This window comes from Penicillium chermesinum (assembly GCF_028974085.1).
Source record: "Penicillium chermesinum strain IBT 19713 chromosome Unknown utg000001l:1.0-1975020.0:1.0-1976611.0, whole genome shotgun sequence".
Classification (NCBI taxonomy): Eukaryota; Fungi; Ascomycota; class Eurotiomycetes; order Eurotiales; family Aspergillaceae; genus Penicillium; species Penicillium chermesinum.
Genome location: NW_026695311.1, coordinates 1,013,869 through 1,031,988, shown reverse-complemented (window position 1 = coordinate 1,031,988; position 18,120 = coordinate 1,013,869). Strand labels below are relative to the sequence as shown.

At 50.9% G+C, this 18,120-nt stretch overlaps 7 protein-coding genes across 7 annotated transcripts; 3 read left to right on the top strand and 4 right to left on the bottom strand.

Moving 5' to 3' along the window:
- Positions 1-1,892: 1,892 nt before the first annotated feature.
- Positions 1,893-2,836, bottom strand: cnaB (calcineurin regulatory subunit B; the record flags this gene model as incomplete). Its single annotated transcript, XM_058469697.1, has 4 exons — positions 1,893-2,358; positions 2,453-2,526; positions 2,585-2,637; positions 2,728-2,836. 4 exons carry the CDS (start codon positions 2,834-2,836, stop codon positions 1,893-1,895), a joined length of 702 nt encoding a protein of 233 aa, XP_058335728.1.
- Positions 2,837-3,261: 425 nt separating this feature from the next.
- On the top strand, positions 3,262-5,206 carry N7468_000399 (uncharacterized protein; the record flags this gene model as incomplete). The annotated part of the gene is made up of 3 exons (XM_058469696.1): positions 3,262-3,420; positions 3,534-4,019; positions 4,082-5,206. The coding sequence occupies 3 exons, from the start codon at positions 3,262-3,264 to the stop codon at positions 5,204-5,206; spliced, it is 1,770 nt and encodes a 589-aa protein (XP_058335727.1).
- A 572-nt stretch (positions 5,207-5,778) lies between these two features.
- On the bottom strand, positions 5,779-7,458 carry N7468_000398 (ribosomal lysine N-methyltransferase; the record flags this gene model as incomplete). The annotated part of the gene is made up of 5 exons (XM_058469695.1): positions 5,779-6,153; positions 6,207-6,248; positions 6,321-6,548; positions 6,599-7,197; positions 7,308-7,458. 5 exons carry the CDS (start codon positions 7,456-7,458, stop codon positions 5,779-5,781), a joined length of 1,395 nt encoding a protein of 464 aa, XP_058335726.1.
- Positions 7,459-7,743: 285 nt separating this feature from the next.
- On the top strand, positions 7,744-8,920 carry kae1 (O-sialoglycoprotein endopeptidase; the record flags this gene model as incomplete). The annotated part of the gene is made up of 2 exons (XM_058469694.1): positions 7,744-8,095; positions 8,184-8,920. The coding sequence occupies 2 exons, from the start codon at positions 7,744-7,746 to the stop codon at positions 8,918-8,920; spliced, it is 1,089 nt and encodes a 362-aa protein (XP_058335725.1).
- Positions 8,921-9,414: 494 nt separating this feature from the next.
- Positions 9,415-10,892, bottom strand: N7468_000396 (putative Snf1 kinase complex beta-subunit Gal83; the record flags this gene model as incomplete). Its single annotated transcript, XM_058469693.1, has 3 exons — positions 9,415-9,462; positions 9,513-10,074; positions 10,177-10,892. The coding sequence occupies 3 exons, from the start codon at positions 10,890-10,892 to the stop codon at positions 9,415-9,417; spliced, it is 1,326 nt and encodes a 441-aa protein (XP_058335724.1).
- A 275-nt stretch (positions 10,893-11,167) lies between these two features.
- On the top strand, positions 11,168-11,691 carry N7468_000395 (uncharacterized protein; the record flags this gene model as incomplete). Its single annotated transcript, XM_058469692.1, has 2 exons — positions 11,168-11,371; positions 11,446-11,691. The coding sequence occupies 2 exons, from the start codon at positions 11,168-11,170 to the stop codon at positions 11,689-11,691; spliced, it is 450 nt and encodes a 149-aa protein (XP_058335723.1).
- Positions 11,692-13,579: 1,888 nt separating this feature from the next.
- On the bottom strand, positions 13,580-16,896 carry N7468_000394 (CAIB/BAIF family enzyme; the record flags this gene model as incomplete). The annotated part of the gene is made up of 4 exons (XM_058469691.1): positions 13,580-15,651; positions 15,719-16,071; positions 16,113-16,355; positions 16,415-16,896. The coding sequence occupies 4 exons, from the start codon at positions 16,894-16,896 to the stop codon at positions 13,580-13,582; spliced, it is 3,150 nt and encodes a 1,049-aa protein (XP_058335722.1).
- Between the last annotated feature and the right edge of the window lie 1,224 nt (positions 16,897-18,120).

Here is an 18,120-nt window from a genome sequence, read left to right as displayed (position 1 = left end):
TGTCATCTCCCTTTCTCCGGAGTCGAAGCCATTGCACCCCCAACCGGATCCGACGCGGTGGTTGGGATGCGGACAAGCCGAGATTAGGGTTGATGGCGTAAAAAGGTTTCACCAGCAGCTATCTGACTCTGCACCTGTCATGCTTCTGCAGGACCAGGAGGGAGCAGGCGCAGAATTAGACCCAGAAGTAGAATGTAGAACCTGTCGGCCCTCTTGGAACAGTAAGAAACCAGGCAGCATGGGATCAGAGGAAGATCGATGCCCGTAACTGAAACGTGCCGATCTGTAATAACTGGGCTGATATTGATCTGATCCGAAAATAGATTCTCTGCGTGGCTGGTGTTTACCCTCCCGGCAAGATAGCCCCTCCTGGAGCTACCCAAGATCAATCATATGATAGGTTGGCTAATGCAAGCCCCAAGGGGCTGGATGTCCAATAAATAAGGTGTATGACGTGCCTGTCTATCTTCGGTGATCGATGGGTACCAAGCCTATGGGATGGGTCTAAAAGTTTGTTGGGACGCATTCGAGAAGACTTCCACTGCTCCCTCCCGTTAGGTCGCCTTTCAGGTATCGAGCTTTCCCCCATCCGGGGCTCTGTAGGTACAAGACGCGCATCTGCCACGGGGTACTTGCGCCCCAAGTATACCGGCACCTTGGGTCATACCTCTTGAATCTCGCTAGGTTGCACCAAGTGATGCAATCGTGTCGGAACTCGGCTTTATGTTCGGGGGCTTGTACATCTTTGACAGCTCGCAACAAGGAGCCCGGTGGCCGGGGCCATCTGTTGCACCGTGGAGGGCTGAGGTCTCGAAGGTGTCTAATTTTGAAATCCCCAAAACTTCTTTTTCGGAGATCTTCGATCATGACCATGGGGCTTAGTCGGATTCCGTTGCTCAGCCGCTATCGTTTGCCGCCTTACGCTTTTACCTAACTTGTAGTAGTTTAGGTACCAAAAGCGCTAGACGGTAGATACCTAAGTCTGGCCTTGGCCAAAGCGTCATGAAACAGGATTCATATCCCGATGCACCCCGGCACAGTCGGAGAAGGGGTACTCTAGATAAGAAGAAAGATAAAATGGAAATTCTTTCTTAAAAAAAAAAAAACAAAGAATAAGGAAAAGAAGGGAAAGAAGCTGAGTCGCCACCAAGCATGGCCAAACAGAAGGGCGTGCAATGGGAGAAAACTGCACGCAACCATAACCCATCCCTATAGCTGTCACCCCAGGCGATAGGAGAGTCGGGAATCCATAATCCGTGGCCGTTCGCGCGCATATCCGACTCACGAACCCCGTCAGCTGACAAGAGGCCAATTATAGTGCATCCTTAGTGACAGGAGGCTGCACCCTGTATGTCGACAGGGAATGCTCACGCAGTGCTACCGTCCCCTTCCCGAGGGATCTTGCGCACCAGTGGCTCTCATGGCAGGATTGGAATTACGGCGGTGTTTCCCTGAGATTATGGACCACGTTGCAGTCCGGACGGAAAGAGGAAAGAGGTTGGTCCGAGGATTCACGGATGAGGCTGAGATCTGACTGGCGGTTTGGGGTTTGTATCAGATGGACCGAACCACCCTATCATCCTTTGGATCCCTCTCCACTTCACCCCCCTTTTTTGTTCTCTGACAGCTCTGGGGCCCCTCCTGATTTTAATTTGGGTTCATTGGGTGCCTGGGGGCTGGCTTTCACAATTTCATAGTAATCCGCCTCCTTCATTAGACTCCAAGAAAGACTAGACTACATCAAACACATAAACGCTGGTCATAGAGTCGTGTCATATTCCGCCCCTTCGCCTGGGCGAAGGGCCAGTGTTTCACACGCCACGAGATGGTGGTCGTGGAACAAAGATGCAATATGGTTTGGGAAGGGAAGAGGAGGGAATGGTTTTTCAGGGCTATGGGCTCCGGGCGCCAGGCTCCGGCGTTGCAGGGTCCTCCCAATGTACCTGGTATAGTCCGCTCTTTATATTTGGTCTGGAGAAGAACGTCAGCACCCAATTGACGACTTCGGTGGTAAGCAACTTACTCAATGTCATGCTCAAATTCACATCGGTACTCTCCACCATATGTGTGAATTCCTCGAAGCTGATCTTCCCGTCGCCATCATTATCTGCTTCCATGATGGTCTTATCCACAATCTGCTGCAGCTGGATATCTTTGAGATTGTTGCCCACCATCATCTTCAGCACAATAAAGAGCTCGCCGTTGGAGATGTACCCGTCCCGGTCGATGTCGTAGACTTTGAATGCGAATCGAAGCTTCTCCTCCTTGTTTCCCTTGGAACTGAATGCTGACAAGCCCATCACGAATTCTTGGAAGTCGACATCACCACCACCGTCTTCGTCGAAAATCGCGATCATTCTGAAGCGTGCCAATATTAGCTAATGTGTAGCCAACCAGAGATCCATCCGTCGAAGTCTCGTGGCTGTGGGCTGAGGGTTGGGCAGGAACGAACCTGGTTGCGAGCGGGTTGGAAGAAACCTGGGGTAGCGAAAGGAACTCATCGCGATCAACGGTGCCGGAGCTATCCTGTGAGGAGTGTCAGCAGGGACTGACCCTGATCGGCAGACGGCAGAACATGTGGTACCTTATCAAGTTTCATGAAACGTTTGCGCAGCCGCTCCACTTCTTCGTAGTCGACTGTCCACAGTAATCAGCATCCTGTACAACGCCCAATGCTTCGCGACCGATAAAAGCGATAAAACGAGTTGCGAACGGGAAGTAGCATACAATTGGAGGTGGACACGATGTTATCGAAGAGCTGCGTGGTGCCGACCGAGCCACGGCGGCGAACCACATTGTGCATGGCAGCAGCGTTGGGTTGGGCTGGTTGATCCATAATCGAAGTGGGTGAAGTCAAGGATGAGATTACGAATAGCGTCACGGGGACAAAAACCAAAGTTGAGATTATGAGGGGGGCCGTCACGTGCAGGCAGCAGGCTCCGTCCTTTGAACGAGCAGGGAGAACAAGCTGGGGATGAATCTGATAATGCCCAGCCCCGCACTAACCGCATTCGGCCACCCAAGCGAGCCCCTGAGGCCGTGCGGCCCGCCAAAACAGGCCATCGCCGGGTGACATTGCAACGTCAACCCAACAGTCAGCCTCAAAGCCTCCTGTTTAGCCCGATCAATATCCCCCCCTTTCCCATCAAATTTCATCTTCAAACTACGTCTACGTGAATGCCCATGAGCTTCTCTTTCTATTGATATCCATTTTAACCCCTCCCCGCCCATGGTCCTTGCTCTCTGGCGCGTTCCGACGCTATGACTCGGTACGGAGGCCTGGGCCGGACGCGCCCCAAAAAGCTCACCTCCAAGGCGTCCATTCCCATTGTTCGCGAAGACGAAATAGATGCCCTCGAGGATGAGATCCAGGCTTCCCTGCAACAGATCGAGACCGGTGTCGAAAAGGCCGAAGAGTCGGTGAGTGGCCCCATCCCCCCATATGTAGCCTCATCCCTGCATGATGTCACGTGATATCATCGCCAAAGCGACACGAAATTTTCACGGTGCTAACATAGCGTGTTTCCCTGCAGGAATTTCACTTGCAAGTCGCGATAAATGCCACTGCGCAGGGCAAAGTCAACAATACTCACATCCCAACCCCCGAAACCATCCTCAGCAACCTCCGATATGACGAACTCTACCCCCCCTTCTTCTCGCAACCGGCCACCTACATCCGCTTCTCGTCGACAGTGGAGGATTGCTGTGGATGCCCGTACAATATGACCGAGGAAGACGATGCTTTCCTCAAAGTCTTTAACCAGAAACGCGACCCGGCAGATAGATGCTCCGAGGATGCCTTCGAGGCCACCATGAACTTCTTCGAGGAAACGGCTCAAACGAAGCAACCTTATGCTGCCGTCGATAACCCGCCTGTCCTTCCGTTCTCAGAAATGGAGGAGGCTATGGATGCCGCCGTAGAAGAGAGCGTAAAGCACTTCGCCAAGGACCTGTATGATCACTGGAAATCGCGTCGGTCCGAAGGCGGCGGCAATCACATGCTGCAACCTAGTCTTAAGGTATGTCGTCGGCCCCATTGGTGCTGTGCACAATTGCGATCGAGCCTAACAATGTTTGATAGTTCGAAACTGGTCAAGATACGGACGATAGCGATCCATATGTATGCTTCCGTCGTCGCGAAGTTCGGCAGATTCGTAAGACCCGTGGCCGTGATGCGCAGAGCGCTGAGAAGCTTCGACGACTGCGTAAAGAACTGGAAGATTCTCGTCAGCTTGTCGCTCTGGTGCGCCAGCGCGAAGTAGCTCGCCGAGAGATGTTGATCAATGAGCGACTGATCTTCCTCCAGCGTGCCGAGGTCAAGGAAATGAAGCGCAAGCTTGGTGTCAAGGACGACGACGAGGATCTGATCAATCAAAAGGTTAGCATGGACACAGGATCTGATAATGAAGCCCAACTAACACCCACGCAGCCCAAGAAGAAAACCATGGATCTTCCTCCTGGGCAACGACCCAATGCTCCCCAGCTGCGCTTACCTCTCAAGCCTGGTCTCCAAGGCGCCGAGGACCTGCAACTGCTGGAAGATGTCCAGGCGGAGAAGGAGAACGCGATTGCCAACGATATCAAGGCCAATATAGGCAAGCACATGAGGTGGAACGAGGGCTTTGTGGATCTTACCCGCGCACCGCTTTCTCCATCTCCAGAAAGACCATTCGACACGGCGTCATTCCGCCCTGCCTTCACGGCACAACTCCCCACTCCCCCATCTTCAGAGTCGTCTGGTGATGTCGAAACCTCATTAGACGTCACTAGCCCGCTCCTCTCCAAAGACAGGCTCGCTTCACGGGCCATGGAACTGCACGAGGAGCCACATCGCCTACCTTCGTTCCGTCGACGAGTCGGCCGCGGTGGTAGATTATTGATCGACCGTCGTAACTTCGCTGCACGCTGTAAAATCGAAATGGACCCTATCAAGAGTGACCGGTTCAAGTTCGACCAAGAAGATTCAGATGACGAGCCCGTCTATGAAACAGACAAGTTCAACATACAAATCATGCAGCATCGTGCTGCGACCTGGTTCAAGGCGCGAGAGCAAAACAACGCCGTGGCTCAGGCTCATGCGCAGGCGCAACAAGCAGCCCAGGCCCAAGCTCGACGACTGCAGGGCGAACAAGCTGGCAACTCTGGGTCAAATCCTGGACTTAGTTCGGCAGCCGCATCATCTGTGCCCACGTCGTCTGAGGCGTAAGGTCTTTTCCTTCACTCGATTTCTTGATTCGCAGCATTGGCGGGCGTTAGTTGCTGGTTGCTTTTTTCTGTTCTCGTCCCTCGGCATTCTTCGTCGCCATCTCTTTATCGCCTTCTTACCGCCATTGTAGTTTTAGTACTCCTCTTATTCATGTTTTAACGATTCTGGCGGCAAAGGATGACTTGGGGCTCGTCGAGGCAGGCTGGTGGTTTTTTTTGCCCTTTTTTTCTCTCTCTGTTTTGCCTCCACCTTACCCCTCTCCCAACTCCCCGTTCACCATTTTTTTCCGATGCAGCTGTCGTGTCGCAAGGCATGGCGCTGCAATTGCCACTGTACATAATTCTTTCTTCTTTTTACTTCTCGCGGGAGCGGAGCGGGCACCGTGTGGCTGGCCCTTTTGTATGATGGACACCCGAAATTATGACGCCTGCGACGATGGAAAAAGGAGGAAGCTCTGGAAAGAGATAAGTATCGAAAATCTAACAGAAATATAATCATTCGCGAATGCTTTTGGTCACCATCTTCGTATGTCGTCAGTGGCTTCGTAGGTAGACAGGTATAACAACTTTTGATTAGAAACGCGGCGTCTTGGCTTGGCGAGAGTCGTGGCTATCGCCATTAGCAGATCGCTTCAACGAACTGCCACCGACAATAGGCTCCAGCATAGAAAGAACAGCCTGGATGACTTCTTTCTCGCCAATGCGCACTTGCAGTGCCATTCTCCGCCGACGAGCAGACCCCTCTAGAGCGGGCTGGGGAGGAATGCTGGCGAGAAGCTGGACATCCTCGTTCAAAGAGCTTCCGTATAGCGATAGTTTGGCTTGAAGAACCTTGGCCAAAGTACCCGCCTGGTTAGCATCCATAGATGGCTTGGGAGGTTTGTTCTTTGATTTGCGCTGCTCGAAGTCTTCGGGCGACAGAGTCAATGTTGTAAGTAGAACAACGAGCTCCGCAGGAGAATGGTCTCTAGTGATGCATCTGTAGACGGACGAGGAATGACATAGCCATCATCTAAAAGATCGTGTTCGTCGAGGAGTTGGAGCTGGGAACTTGTTAGTTCTGAAGCACAGGATGCCGATCATGCAAGGTATGCGGGGTCTGGCTTGTGACGTACTCTAGGTTGGGATTCAACATCGCTATTTGCGAGGCCGGCAGCCTGGCAAACATCACCAAGTGAAATCTCAACGACATCATACTGAGCATAATTATCGGTGACATAGCCGTAACGGCGCAGTAGATCGGCACGAGGTATTTCACCGTAGTCATTGAAAATTTCTTCGCCTTGTTGAATTGGCTTGATCGCTTTCATGACGAGGGCCTCTTCCTCCTGATACAATCGAGCCTGGAAGTTGTTAGATCCGAAAACTCTGCTTATCATGGGTGGATACCCACGTTATTGCGATCAGCATCTGCGTTCAACAAATCGGCCAACGGAACCATGCCCTTAGGAAGCTGTTCATCCTCATCATCTGTCATGTAGTTTTCGTCTTCATCCTCGGGCTCCTCGTTATCGTCCTCGGGCTTCTCAATGTCAAAGGCATAGGCCATAATCAAAGAACCCATGGTGTGAGCAAGCTCTAGCAACACTGTTGTCCCTACCTCGCCCTCGTAAGAGTCAAGGCCCTTGATAGGTGGGAAAATATCTGGATGAGCTCTAACAATGGGAGCGATTGATTCCAGAATTGACTCGTCAGCAGCCTCCTTGCCAATCTTGTCAACAATGGCACTGCCTTGCAACTCCTGCAGTTCGGCTTGAGACCAGAACATGAGAGTGTCGAACCGTGTGGGCAAAATCCGGAAGTACGGAGCCCAGCGAGACTGAGGGCCTTGCAAGTATTCATAAAGCATGACTAACATAAGCGAGAGCCACGGCCCAAGTTGTTCGATATCTTGCGCCAGCAGGCTCTTCAGCTGCGAGTTTTGCACAGTAAGGATGACCGAGCGAGGAATCGAAAAGAGCTCTTCTCCTTCAGGAATGTTTGTGCGGGCCACTATAATGATGTAAAAGCATTTCTAGTTTAGTGGATGTCCATTTCGCCGCGTTGTGGTATAGCCACTGTGGGTTTTGTCTTGGTGGGTGTAGGGGGGTTAATTATCTTACCGACTCCTCGCCCTGCCCCGCTGGATCGTAAGTCTGCTAGAACAATCTTAGAGTTGACTCTGACTCCTGGACTTGCTTCTAGCCAGGAAATAAATTCATCTGACTGTTGTTGGAAGTTTGGAGGGTCAGGGAAGTGGGCTGAAGAAGACATGCTGAAAGAATTCGAAAGGGAGACAATGCAGGTATGAGGATAGTTAGACAAAGATAAACAATGTCCAGTTAGGGTACAGTCAGCCTCCTCGAGGCCTCTGGGATAGATGGGTGCAGAAGGAGGTCGGGGGTTGGGGGGAAGAGAAGGAAAATGAGTATGTACAGTACATGTGGATTGGGGTAGGCTTGGGTTACCGCCTTGGCTGATAACGATAACAAAAATTACTTCTCGCCATCTTTACCTCCCCGCCGTCGACCTCAATACGACAATATTGCCAACTTCACAATGCTCGCAATTGGTATGGAAGGCTCAGCAAATAAAGTGGGCATTGGAATTATGCTACACCCAAAAGATGGGGGTGCGCCCAAGGTCCTTGCCAACGTTCGACACACCTACATTTCCCCGCCAGGCGAAGGCTTCCTGCCCAAAGATGTAGCACGCCACCACCGAGCCTGGGTTGTCAAATTAGTCAAGCAGGCACTACGAGAAGCCAAAGTATCTGTCGCAGATGTTGACTGTATTTGCTTTACGAAGGGCCCTGGAATGGGTGCTCCACTTCAGAGTATTGCGATTGCCGCACGAATGATGAGTCTTCTTTGGAAGAAACCATTGATAGGTGTAAACCACTGCGTTGGACGTAAGTACTCACACCCTAATTTTTTTTGTTGCAAAAATTCAGCGCGGAATTTCCATTGAATGGCAATTGACGTGTATTGCACACTTAGACATTGAGATGGGCCGTCTCATTACAGGCGCCGATAACCCAGTCGTCCTCTATGTGTCTGGCGGGAACACACAAGTTATTGCATACAGTGCTAAGCGGTATCGGATTTTCGGTGAGACACTCGATATTGCTGTTGGAAACTGCCTTGACCGATTTGCGCGCACCCTACACATCCCCAACGACCCGTTCCCCGGATACAACATCGAGCAACTGGCGAAAAAGGGCTTTAGACTGGTGGATCTTCCATATGTGGTCAAAGGGATGGACTGTTCCTTCTCTGGTATTCTAGCAGCTGTCGATGGATTGGCTGTGTCTTTAGGCCTCAGCGGAGAGGAGCAGGCCAAAGCAGACGACGAGAGAATCAATAGCGGCGAAGCAGACAGAGATCCTGATGCTAGGCCAACTCGAGCTGATCTCTGTTTCTCATTGCAAGAAACGGTATATGCGATGCTGGTTGAGATCACTGAGAGAGCTATGGCGCACGTGGGATCAAAGCAGGTGCTTATTGTTGGTGGCGTTGGATCAAATGAACGTTTACAAGAAATGATGGGAACAATGGCCCGAGACCGTGGAGGCTCGGTCTTTGCAACTGATGAGCGCTACTGCATTGATAACGGGATCATGATTGCCCAGGCTGGTCTAGAGGCATTCAAGACAGGTTTCCAGACCCCATTGTCCGAGTCTGCATGCACTCAACGGTTTCGGACGGACGAGGTCTTCGTCGACTGGAGAGACTAAATATCAAATAATATGATGTGTTACGATTGAAGCATATCTTAAGATGGGGCGTCTGGTGGAGTTCTGGCTAAGTCAATTGGGGTTAATAAGCCATCATGGAGGTACTGGTACTTGATCAAAGTCTAAAGCTTGTCTGGAATTATTTAACTTGCAGAATCTGAGATGCTTCCCAGTGTCTGTAGATTTTCTTTGCAGTTTCTTTAATCTATCTTCAAAAGACTTCAGTCTGGCACATCGGGCCATGAAAGCTGGATATGCAACATAGTTTAGCCCAGAGATGTTGTTTTTCCTTCATGGTTTTTGTGGATCATAGTAGATTCTGTGCGCTTGGGGCAATGTTCTGGGCCATCCAGACTGAGTGGAGGGAGCACTGTACATGGGATAAGTTACTCCTAACGGGAGGTGGAAATTGCTGCAGATCTTCGAAATATCACACATAGATCGCAGCATGTGGAAATGGTACAGTGAGGGGCATGAAAACAGAAGCACGCTGCTCAGCCCGTGATATCACCAGTTGGTTTGTACAGAATGCTTGTGACGTACTACTCATCATTAGAAAAATCCATCAAAATTGGAAAAGGACCGAGCTTACCTTTCGCTTGTATCGTGTGGTGACACTGGTAGCAAGTACGCCATTCTTGATGCTACTTGTCGCAAGGTGGTTAAGAACAGTATGATTAGGGTAGTTGAGAACACTGCTGTCGTCTTTGGTGGGCGTAGTACTATTCAGGATTGGTTTACCTAGGAAAAGCGGGAGGCTGGGTGGTGTAGGGGTGTCGCCAATCACGTTAGCGGCCTGTAGATATGCTGGGCTGTCTTCCTCCTTGTCCAGGTCGGCCAAGAACTGAGGGACGAAGTTTCCGAAATCGCCTGGTGGAACTTCCTCGAACACTTCTTCCTTTTTCAGGGGATTATCTTCGGTATCCTCTGGTGCACGGCCTTTGGAAGGCTCTTCCTGTGCCGGAGTTCCAGCTGGTGTTGTAGGTTTTTCATCGTCATCCGCACTGATTTCGATGTAGTTCACTAGGTGATTGGTGAAATCGACAGCAGTGGGAAGATTATCCGAAGCTCGCATGTCACCATTAACAAGGAACTTCAAATGATGTGTACCTGGTCGCAGATTCAATGTGGTTGACATGACTGACTCGCCCTCCCTGCGCAACATTAGCATACAAAGCTCGCCCAAGGAACAAATTCTGGCATGCATATATATATATATATATATATATATATATATGCACTCCCTGCCCACCTACTTTCGGTGTAACTTGAATTTCTTCTCCCAATTCACGAAAGTACCCGTGACATAAACTTTGTCGCCTGGGCCCGACCATTCGATCACGGTTGATATTGCCTTGCCGGTACCAAATGGTTGAAGCTCATCACCCATTTCATCTCCGTCTAGTGTGTTGCTGCTGAGACGAGATCCTGCTGGCATTTGGTCATCCAGAAGCAGGTCTGCTGGCATTGATTGAATGAGAGAATCTTCAGGACCACTGATCGGCGATCCAGGCGTAGTTGTGGCATCACCAATGGGTAGTGGCATACGCGGAGGTCGTTGTAGATGGGTCGAGGCGCTATAGTATGAGTTGAGGGGTGGCGCTCCTGTTGGTGCCACAGAATCGCGCCCCGCGGCATGGCGCGAAGTCGGGACTTGGACGGGGTTTGAGTGGTCGGGCGAGGGGGTATCTTTGTTCTGCACTGGGGCAGCTTTCTTATCTTCTGATGTTCTGTTTACATTCCTGCTAGGAGAGTCGGTGGAGTTTCGGGACCGCAGGCGTTGCTGGACTGAGCCTTGGTAAGCTGCCGAGTGCCCGGCAGCTGTTTCTTTGGTGGCGGAAGGGTCTGCCGCGGTGGCCTTGGATGTCGGAATGGCATTGAGCGAGGTACGACGAGCTACCTTCCGGTCATGAGGGGGATTTTGAACGTGACCCGACGATTCCTCGTCGGGCTTGGAAGGGTTGTTGCCCATTGGGAGGGGGCGGGGTAGACGGTCTGTTGAGTGAGATAAAGAGTGTCGGGAAGGAGGGGTGGAGGGGAATATGTTGAATGTGCAATGTATCGACTGCTCGCGAACAGACAGGATGCAATTAATTAGGCCGGCTGTATCCAGAGAAGAAGTCAATGGTCGCGTCAATGAGCAAGTCCGATGACGCTGGACTGCCGAGCTGGATTGGGTATTTAGGGCTTAGGGCTGAGCACCGGTCATAGCTCGACTTCCCCGGATTTTCCCCTTTTCTTCCAGCAATGGAAGAGAGCTCGGGCGTGGACGCCCTTGAGGGCCCACTATTCATGCTTCGGACAATATTCAATGTATTTTGGAAGCCGTTCATCTGGCTGCTATCCTGGATTGTCGCCCTGGTTTACATACTGGCCTCGCCAGTGCTCGCCCTTGCAAACGGCCTTTTGACTGTAGCAGGTCTTCCGCTACGAATTCTTCTAAAGTTCGAGGTACGACCCATTGCTCCACCACATTCTATTTGTAGATACTTCAGCATCTATTGAGATAACTAATGACTCCTCAGGCATTTCTTTACTATGCTACAGGAGCTGTCCTCACAGGGGCATCAGTGGGCTTATTGCTCTACTTTACCAACACTGCGCTGTTCCAGCTACTTCAGCGACATAACTCGACTGAACCTCCACTACTAGAGGATTCCGAAAGTGTCAAGGATGAGCCTATCGACTGGGAGTCGAAATGGACAGATCCATCACCGAAGCTGTCCTCTACGATAGTGGAAGAGGAAGAGAACAGCCAAGACTCTCCGTGAGACGCCTTAGAATACCTTGGAACACACAAGCAAGAGCCTTGGAATCCGTCGCATTAGCAAGTTCCGCCTCCTTGAGTGGTGTATGATGCATGAACGCCAGAGCCACTCTGTACATCCCTAAATGTAGCTCGGTGCCTATGTTCCATATATCATATCCATCTACTCTACCCACTCGTGGTCAAACGCCGCCCATCTCTGGATCACCCTGGAGGGATTTTGGCGCCACTTCTCTTGACACTCATTTAGAAATATGTGGCTGCCAAGAGTAAGACGATCGGAAGGTGCTTGCAAAGGCAGCATCCTACGATCTCCACGATCGTCTCCGCTCATGAACGTCCTCTTCAAGGTTGCTCTAGCTAGAGAGAATCGCCGAAACGCCTTCCAAAAACCTCTGATAATGCGCTAGCGGATTCCTGTGCCTAGTAGCGGCGGGACCGACTTGTCGGCTTTGCTGATTTCAGCATCCTCTTGGTCGCTCAGAAGTCCCAACAATTTCTAAAGTCAGGCTACCTGGCAAGTTGGCAGTGCTGATACTTGGAGTTTCAGTTAATGGGTCTAAAGATAAAAATGAACGGCGAATTCCGTGACACTGGTGACCCCCGACACGCAGAAAAATGGCCGATGTCTCAATCGCTTTCGCTGCGAATTAAATGCTTATCGCAATCCGCGTGGCTTCGGCGTATGTGACCAAGGACTTGTTGCTACGTTCACAGCTATATCGATCGAGTTGATCCGACAGCTTTCACTCTGTAATGAAACTAGTATTACCTTAGTTGAAGACATTACAAAACATACTGAAAAGGGTTGGAAACATGTACTAGGCTGCGAGGTGCCAATGAAATGCAACTACACTTAGATTAGCTGACAAGATTACTCATCTTTGAGTATACCACCTGGGCAGATTATAGATTAAACTCATTTTTGAGAGAATTTGGAAGTCCCTGTTTCTGGAGGAGGGCGTCTGAAAACAGTGTAGCTTATGCAGGTAGAGTTAGTACAATTTTCCACGGCAGAATCAGAAATGCGAGATGGCCGGCGTTGCTCGCAGTGCAAAGAATGCCACAGCGCTGGTTGGACCTCATCGGCCCTAATGACATGCTAAAACAATTTGCTGGGCGAAACAGGAAATGCCGGGGAAGTCACGAGATTTGGCGCTCCCGCGGTCCCTCTGGTTCAAAATGTAAGGCACGTTCAACACGTTCTGACAAGACCCACCGCAGTGAAGCCAAACCTTTAAAAACTTACTGTATCTCTAGACTGATGCCGTAGATATCTGTGGGGGGTTGTCTAGCCGGAAATCCGGATTAATTATATCCACTTGGGCTTGTGGTTTAGTGGTATAATACCCCATTCGCATTGGGGTGGTCCCGGGTTCGATTCCCGGCGAGTCCACCATGGATTTTCCTTTTTGCTCGCATGACTTTTTAGGGGCGGGAGATTTCGATTTTTTTGGTGGGGATAACCGGCCCAAGCATTTTCTAGAACGATTAGCCTGAAAAGAGACAGCATTGTCAGAATGAGTAAAGATAAAATTCCATCTCAACAGATGACAGACTACGAAAATGCCGAACTTCTTCTCGGGAAATGAAACGCGGGGCCCGATCGTGTAGATCATCTCAACTAAACCGTTAACCCTAGCTTGAATGAACCTTAACAGATAGCAGAAGTATGCAATAGCATGACCAGAAAGAGAATACGCTAATGCGTGCCGTTCATCATAAAACTAATGGAATGCAACTATACTCCACGGCCAAATCCCATCACTCATGATGGTACAAGAGAAAAGGAGCTTGGGACCAGCACCTGCGTAGCAAGCTGAATGAAGGCCGTGGATAATAAAGTGAGTACCTGAGTCGCGGGAAATGCAGTACTGGCACATGCTAATAATCTATGACAAAAGCCATTCCTTCTTGTCCGACCCAAGTGGCTTGGGCATAACATCCCATCCAACCTGGAGGCCCTCGATGGTTACAGAATGCTTGACAGCAGTCAAGTCACCAAAGCCAGTCGATCGAGTCTCAAGGAGCTCGGCCGGGACATCTTTGCTAGACGTATAATCCGGAGTCTGGAACCCAGACTTCCCTTCGAATTGGCCCAAAGACCGCAGATACTTCATAGTACCGGCAAGCGAGACATTGACCTCCCACGAGCCACCTTCGGTAGCCTGCTTGTACAGCGCCGCCATGATGCCAGCAGCCAAGAAGTAACCACCAGCGTGGTCGAGGGCCTGGCATGGGGTTGGTCGAGCGGGCTCTCCAGCACCGAAATGTTCGGCTTCGGAAACGCCCATACCAGAGACAGTTTGGACGAGGGAGTCAAAGCCACGCTTGCCACGCCATGGGCCGCTGGGCCCATATGCTGAGAAGTTGGCATAAATTATACCACGGTCAGAGAAGCGCTTTGCAAGTTCCGCAGCAGAGAATCCACGTCCAGCAATGCTACCGGGTCTGAAGCCTTGTAGGAAGACGTGCGCATCTTCCAACAGACCCGATAGTTCGTCGCGCCCTTGGTCAGTTGCCAGATCAACCTGGATTGTACGCTTGCCGCGACCGAAGTCTCGGTCCACCAGGGGAAGGTCCGGGAGGTTGGGACTAGTGACCCAGAGAACGTCGGCACCATGGGCCGCGAGAGTCTTGCCCGCTAGCGGAGCGGCGATGACACGAGAGAGGTCGAGAACACGCAGACCTCGAAGGGCCTTGTCTGCGTTTGCATAGTCAACCCCCTTGGGCAGGCCAGCCGGACCGTCACCGAGTTTGCGAAGAGAAATAGGGAAATCGGAAATGGCGCGGGCTTGGGGCAGAAGATCCCATTCAGAATAGCTGCGGAGAGCAGCAATTACCAATTTGGAATCGGTTGCAGCATATTCCAAGTCGATAGACCTCCATGGAGCAATACTCTCGGCAACTTGAGTACGATCGGCGTCTACCGGGAGCCCTAGGAGCGCCTTCGTGCCATCTCTGTGGTTGGGGAATCCATCATGCACACGCACGTAGCCGTCCGTTGTCTTGTGGAGTCCACCGATCGTGGCCTCGGCTGTAGGCGCAGGAGTCCCATCTAAAATGTATAGTCGTTCTGATTTGAACTCGATACATGCATGCTGCAATGGAACGCTGACTTGAGGGATAGGGATGGAGTTGCGGTGAGCATAGATCTGGGCGGCCAAGAGAGCTGAGAGTCCAATAGATGCTTGAGCGATGTGTGCAATCTTGAAAGAAGAGGGCAGGCCTAGACCTTCTCCAGGGAGCAAAAGCTGCTTGAGAGAATCGGCGGGAAGGCCAAGCTTATTCCAGAGATATTCGACGCTGTCCTTTGCAGTAAAAGCTGAGCGGTTCTCGAAGGGGAGATCCGTCTTGCTGTTAGGCTTTGGCACAACGATAGTAAGTAGCGGACCGTGCTGCTGCGTACCGAGAGTGTCTCGCTCCCCAACGGTGCCCTGTTCCCAGGGTCGGCGGATGGTACATTTCCAGGCTAAAGCAGGCTCAAAAAACATGTTTGTAATAATATCCTCGGGTTTGAGGTGATAGAGTGCCATCATGCGTTCGTTCGTGAGAACGTTGGCATTTTTAACCCTGTCGTAGGCTTCTTTGTTATCGAACATGATGTCGAAGGTCAATTCAAATGGACCGGAGTTCTTTGACCGGATGATCTTTGCAATCTCCAACATTTTACATTCTCCAGCGGGAACTGGCTTGGTTGTCAGTGGCTCCAATGATTCTGAGGCAAGTTGTTTTCTTTGCGCGTCTGTCAGGCCGGGGACGGCCAGGTTCGCAGGCTTTTCGTTCGTAATGGTGCGTTGGGCAATAGGGAAAATATCGACTTCCTCTCCAGGAACAAGGTCGACAAGATGGTAAAGATTGAATCTAAACACTGGACCAGCGGCGGTCTCATGCGGTGACAATGGAGAAGCAAAGTTACCAGAAGTGGCCACCTGGTTCTTATATGGCATGTGCAGAATTGACGCTCGGCAGTTGTTCGCGATAGTGTAGGAAAGCTCTTGAGAGGGAGCGACAACCTCTTCCCAAGATACCAAGTTCATGGCCCACGGTCGTTTTGAACGGTTCAATGGGGCCCATGGTGCCATTGCGGCCATAGAAGTGGAAGATCAAGCGACATTGGGGGGATTGATCCAGCTGAGGGAACAAGTCCTGGGTATAAGCACGCACGTCTGCCAGGAAAGTGTCAATCTGGCTAATCAAGATCGGGTCTCGGATACCTCCAATAAAGACTGTGCGATATCCTAGCTTCTCGACACCTTCGATCTTCACTTGATACACAGGAGTCGGCTCAAATTTGGCACCACTGACGCGGACCGTCTTCTCCGTAATTTGCTCGTAAGAAGCACCCTCTAAGTTGAGTACGCCTCCCGGGCAGGGAGACGGTCTGGTCGTGTCTTTTCGTAAAGAGTATGGGCCGCCACTGACAAGGGAGTGCATCGCTCCTTCGGTGACAGCGGGGTCAGATCGAATGAGTCCTTGCGAACAGTTGCAATCATGGAGCGGCCCTTGGGAAGGGCGCAAATGCCACCGCACTCCATGATTTTTCCCATGTGCCAGGCCACACCAACCTCTGTTCCATGGTAGATTGAGAAGGCGGCAAATGGGGCTGGGTCGTATGAGCGACCTCCAATAATGATATCTGGGTTTGTTTCCAGAGCCTTCAGGAATCTATTGTGATATCAGTGGACTGCCTTTGAAGACGTGGCCCGGATGGTCATAATACATACGGTTCCGCACCCATCTGCGCGACAATATCAATAGCACGCTCCGCACTGTCCACAGTCAGTTCTTCCACCGGGCCACACGGAGAGACCTTGTGGTTGATAATGCGCTCCCGAAGCATGTCTCGGTTGATTCCGGCGGAAATTGTCGCCACCTTGAAGGAGAAGCCCTCCTTCTGAGCGATTTCTTCGACCATCTCATACATTTCCTGCACATGCTTGTCGCTACCATCTCCGCCCGCAGAGCCGATCAAAACCTGGATCTTCTTGTGGAAGCACGCTTGCAGGAGAGGGGTCAGATCTCTGATATAAGACTCGCGCCCGCAGGTCATCTTGTTCAGGCCGAGCTTGTATGGGCCACCATCGGTCGAGCCGCTATCGACAATTATGGCCTTGGGGGAGTATTGCTCGATCCCATACCAGAAATGCTCGCTGCGGTATCCATACCCGAGCATGGGGTTCGTCGTCAGGATATTGAATTCCGCCATTTTGTTCGAGAAGAGCGGAAATTGATCCCGGAAAGCGTGGACGGCGACAAGTTTATATAAACGCACCCCGCGATGCGGCTTGTGTCGGTATTTTGCCGAGGTCCCGCCCATTTTCCAGATACCCGTTGGCGATACTTCCCAGTCTCTGTGCAAGCTGCAATGATTAGACTTGAGGATTTGTTTCGTCTTTGGATACATGGTTTGATGTTTAGACTTTGCCCTTCTCCTATCTATTCGGGGAGTCATGGTATGCCTCCGAAGCCAGGGACTTTCAAGCCTTGAGTAACTACCACTACTGTCTTAATAATAGTACGAACCTCAAATAACCCGACACAACCAATTCAGTCTAGAATTCCGCGATATGATGCCGATAGTATATTTTAGGCGATGACACGTAGGTGTAAGAGGGCAAGAAGAACTGCTGTACAAACTACTAGTAGGCTCCACTCAAGTCTGTGCGCAGGGTAACCTGAACACGTTCCAGTATGGCAGAACCACTAATATCTCAGAGCCCCTCGGTATAATACGAGAGTATCGTGGCATGGAAAAGCGGATTGACGTACTGCGATTCTCAAGAATAGCAAGAACCGGATATCGGTGCACTACAGATGAGACTTCGAGTGCTGCATACGTGGGGATTGCGGTGAATCTCGATGATCAGGCCGGCATGAAATTCTGCGAGACGCACGCCGGGATTTGAAGGTCGCTTGACACAATTCTAGTACGATTGACTCCGCTCTTGTTCAACAGTGTTCAACAGATATCCTATACTTTGAGGATAGAAGCGGGGCATCAAGCTTTGACCTGAGGTTGCATTATGATCGATACAAATGAAAATCAAGAGAAGAGTGAAGAATACATACTTCTACCTGCTTGCTGTTGGGATCTCCACAGATGCCGCGAGATATCGAAGCTCATATCGGCATCATCCCGGCCATCATAATGACAATCGGCGGTAACAATGCCCTTGTAGCTTGTATTCTACAATCAGTAGTGTAGGCCGAGCTGAAGCCTTAGCATCATGATCCGACAGGTTGAGCGTGGACGGTTCAGTTTAGACGAGATGGACAAGAAATATATGTAGATGGCTGAAGACGAAGACCAGAAGTAATAGGGATGATAGAGGATCTTCAAAAGTTCTGAGACATCCCTCCGAGCTTGATAACCCGCTAGTACCCCATAATATGTCTGTTGAGTATACCCTTCTGTCTCCAGTCGCACTGG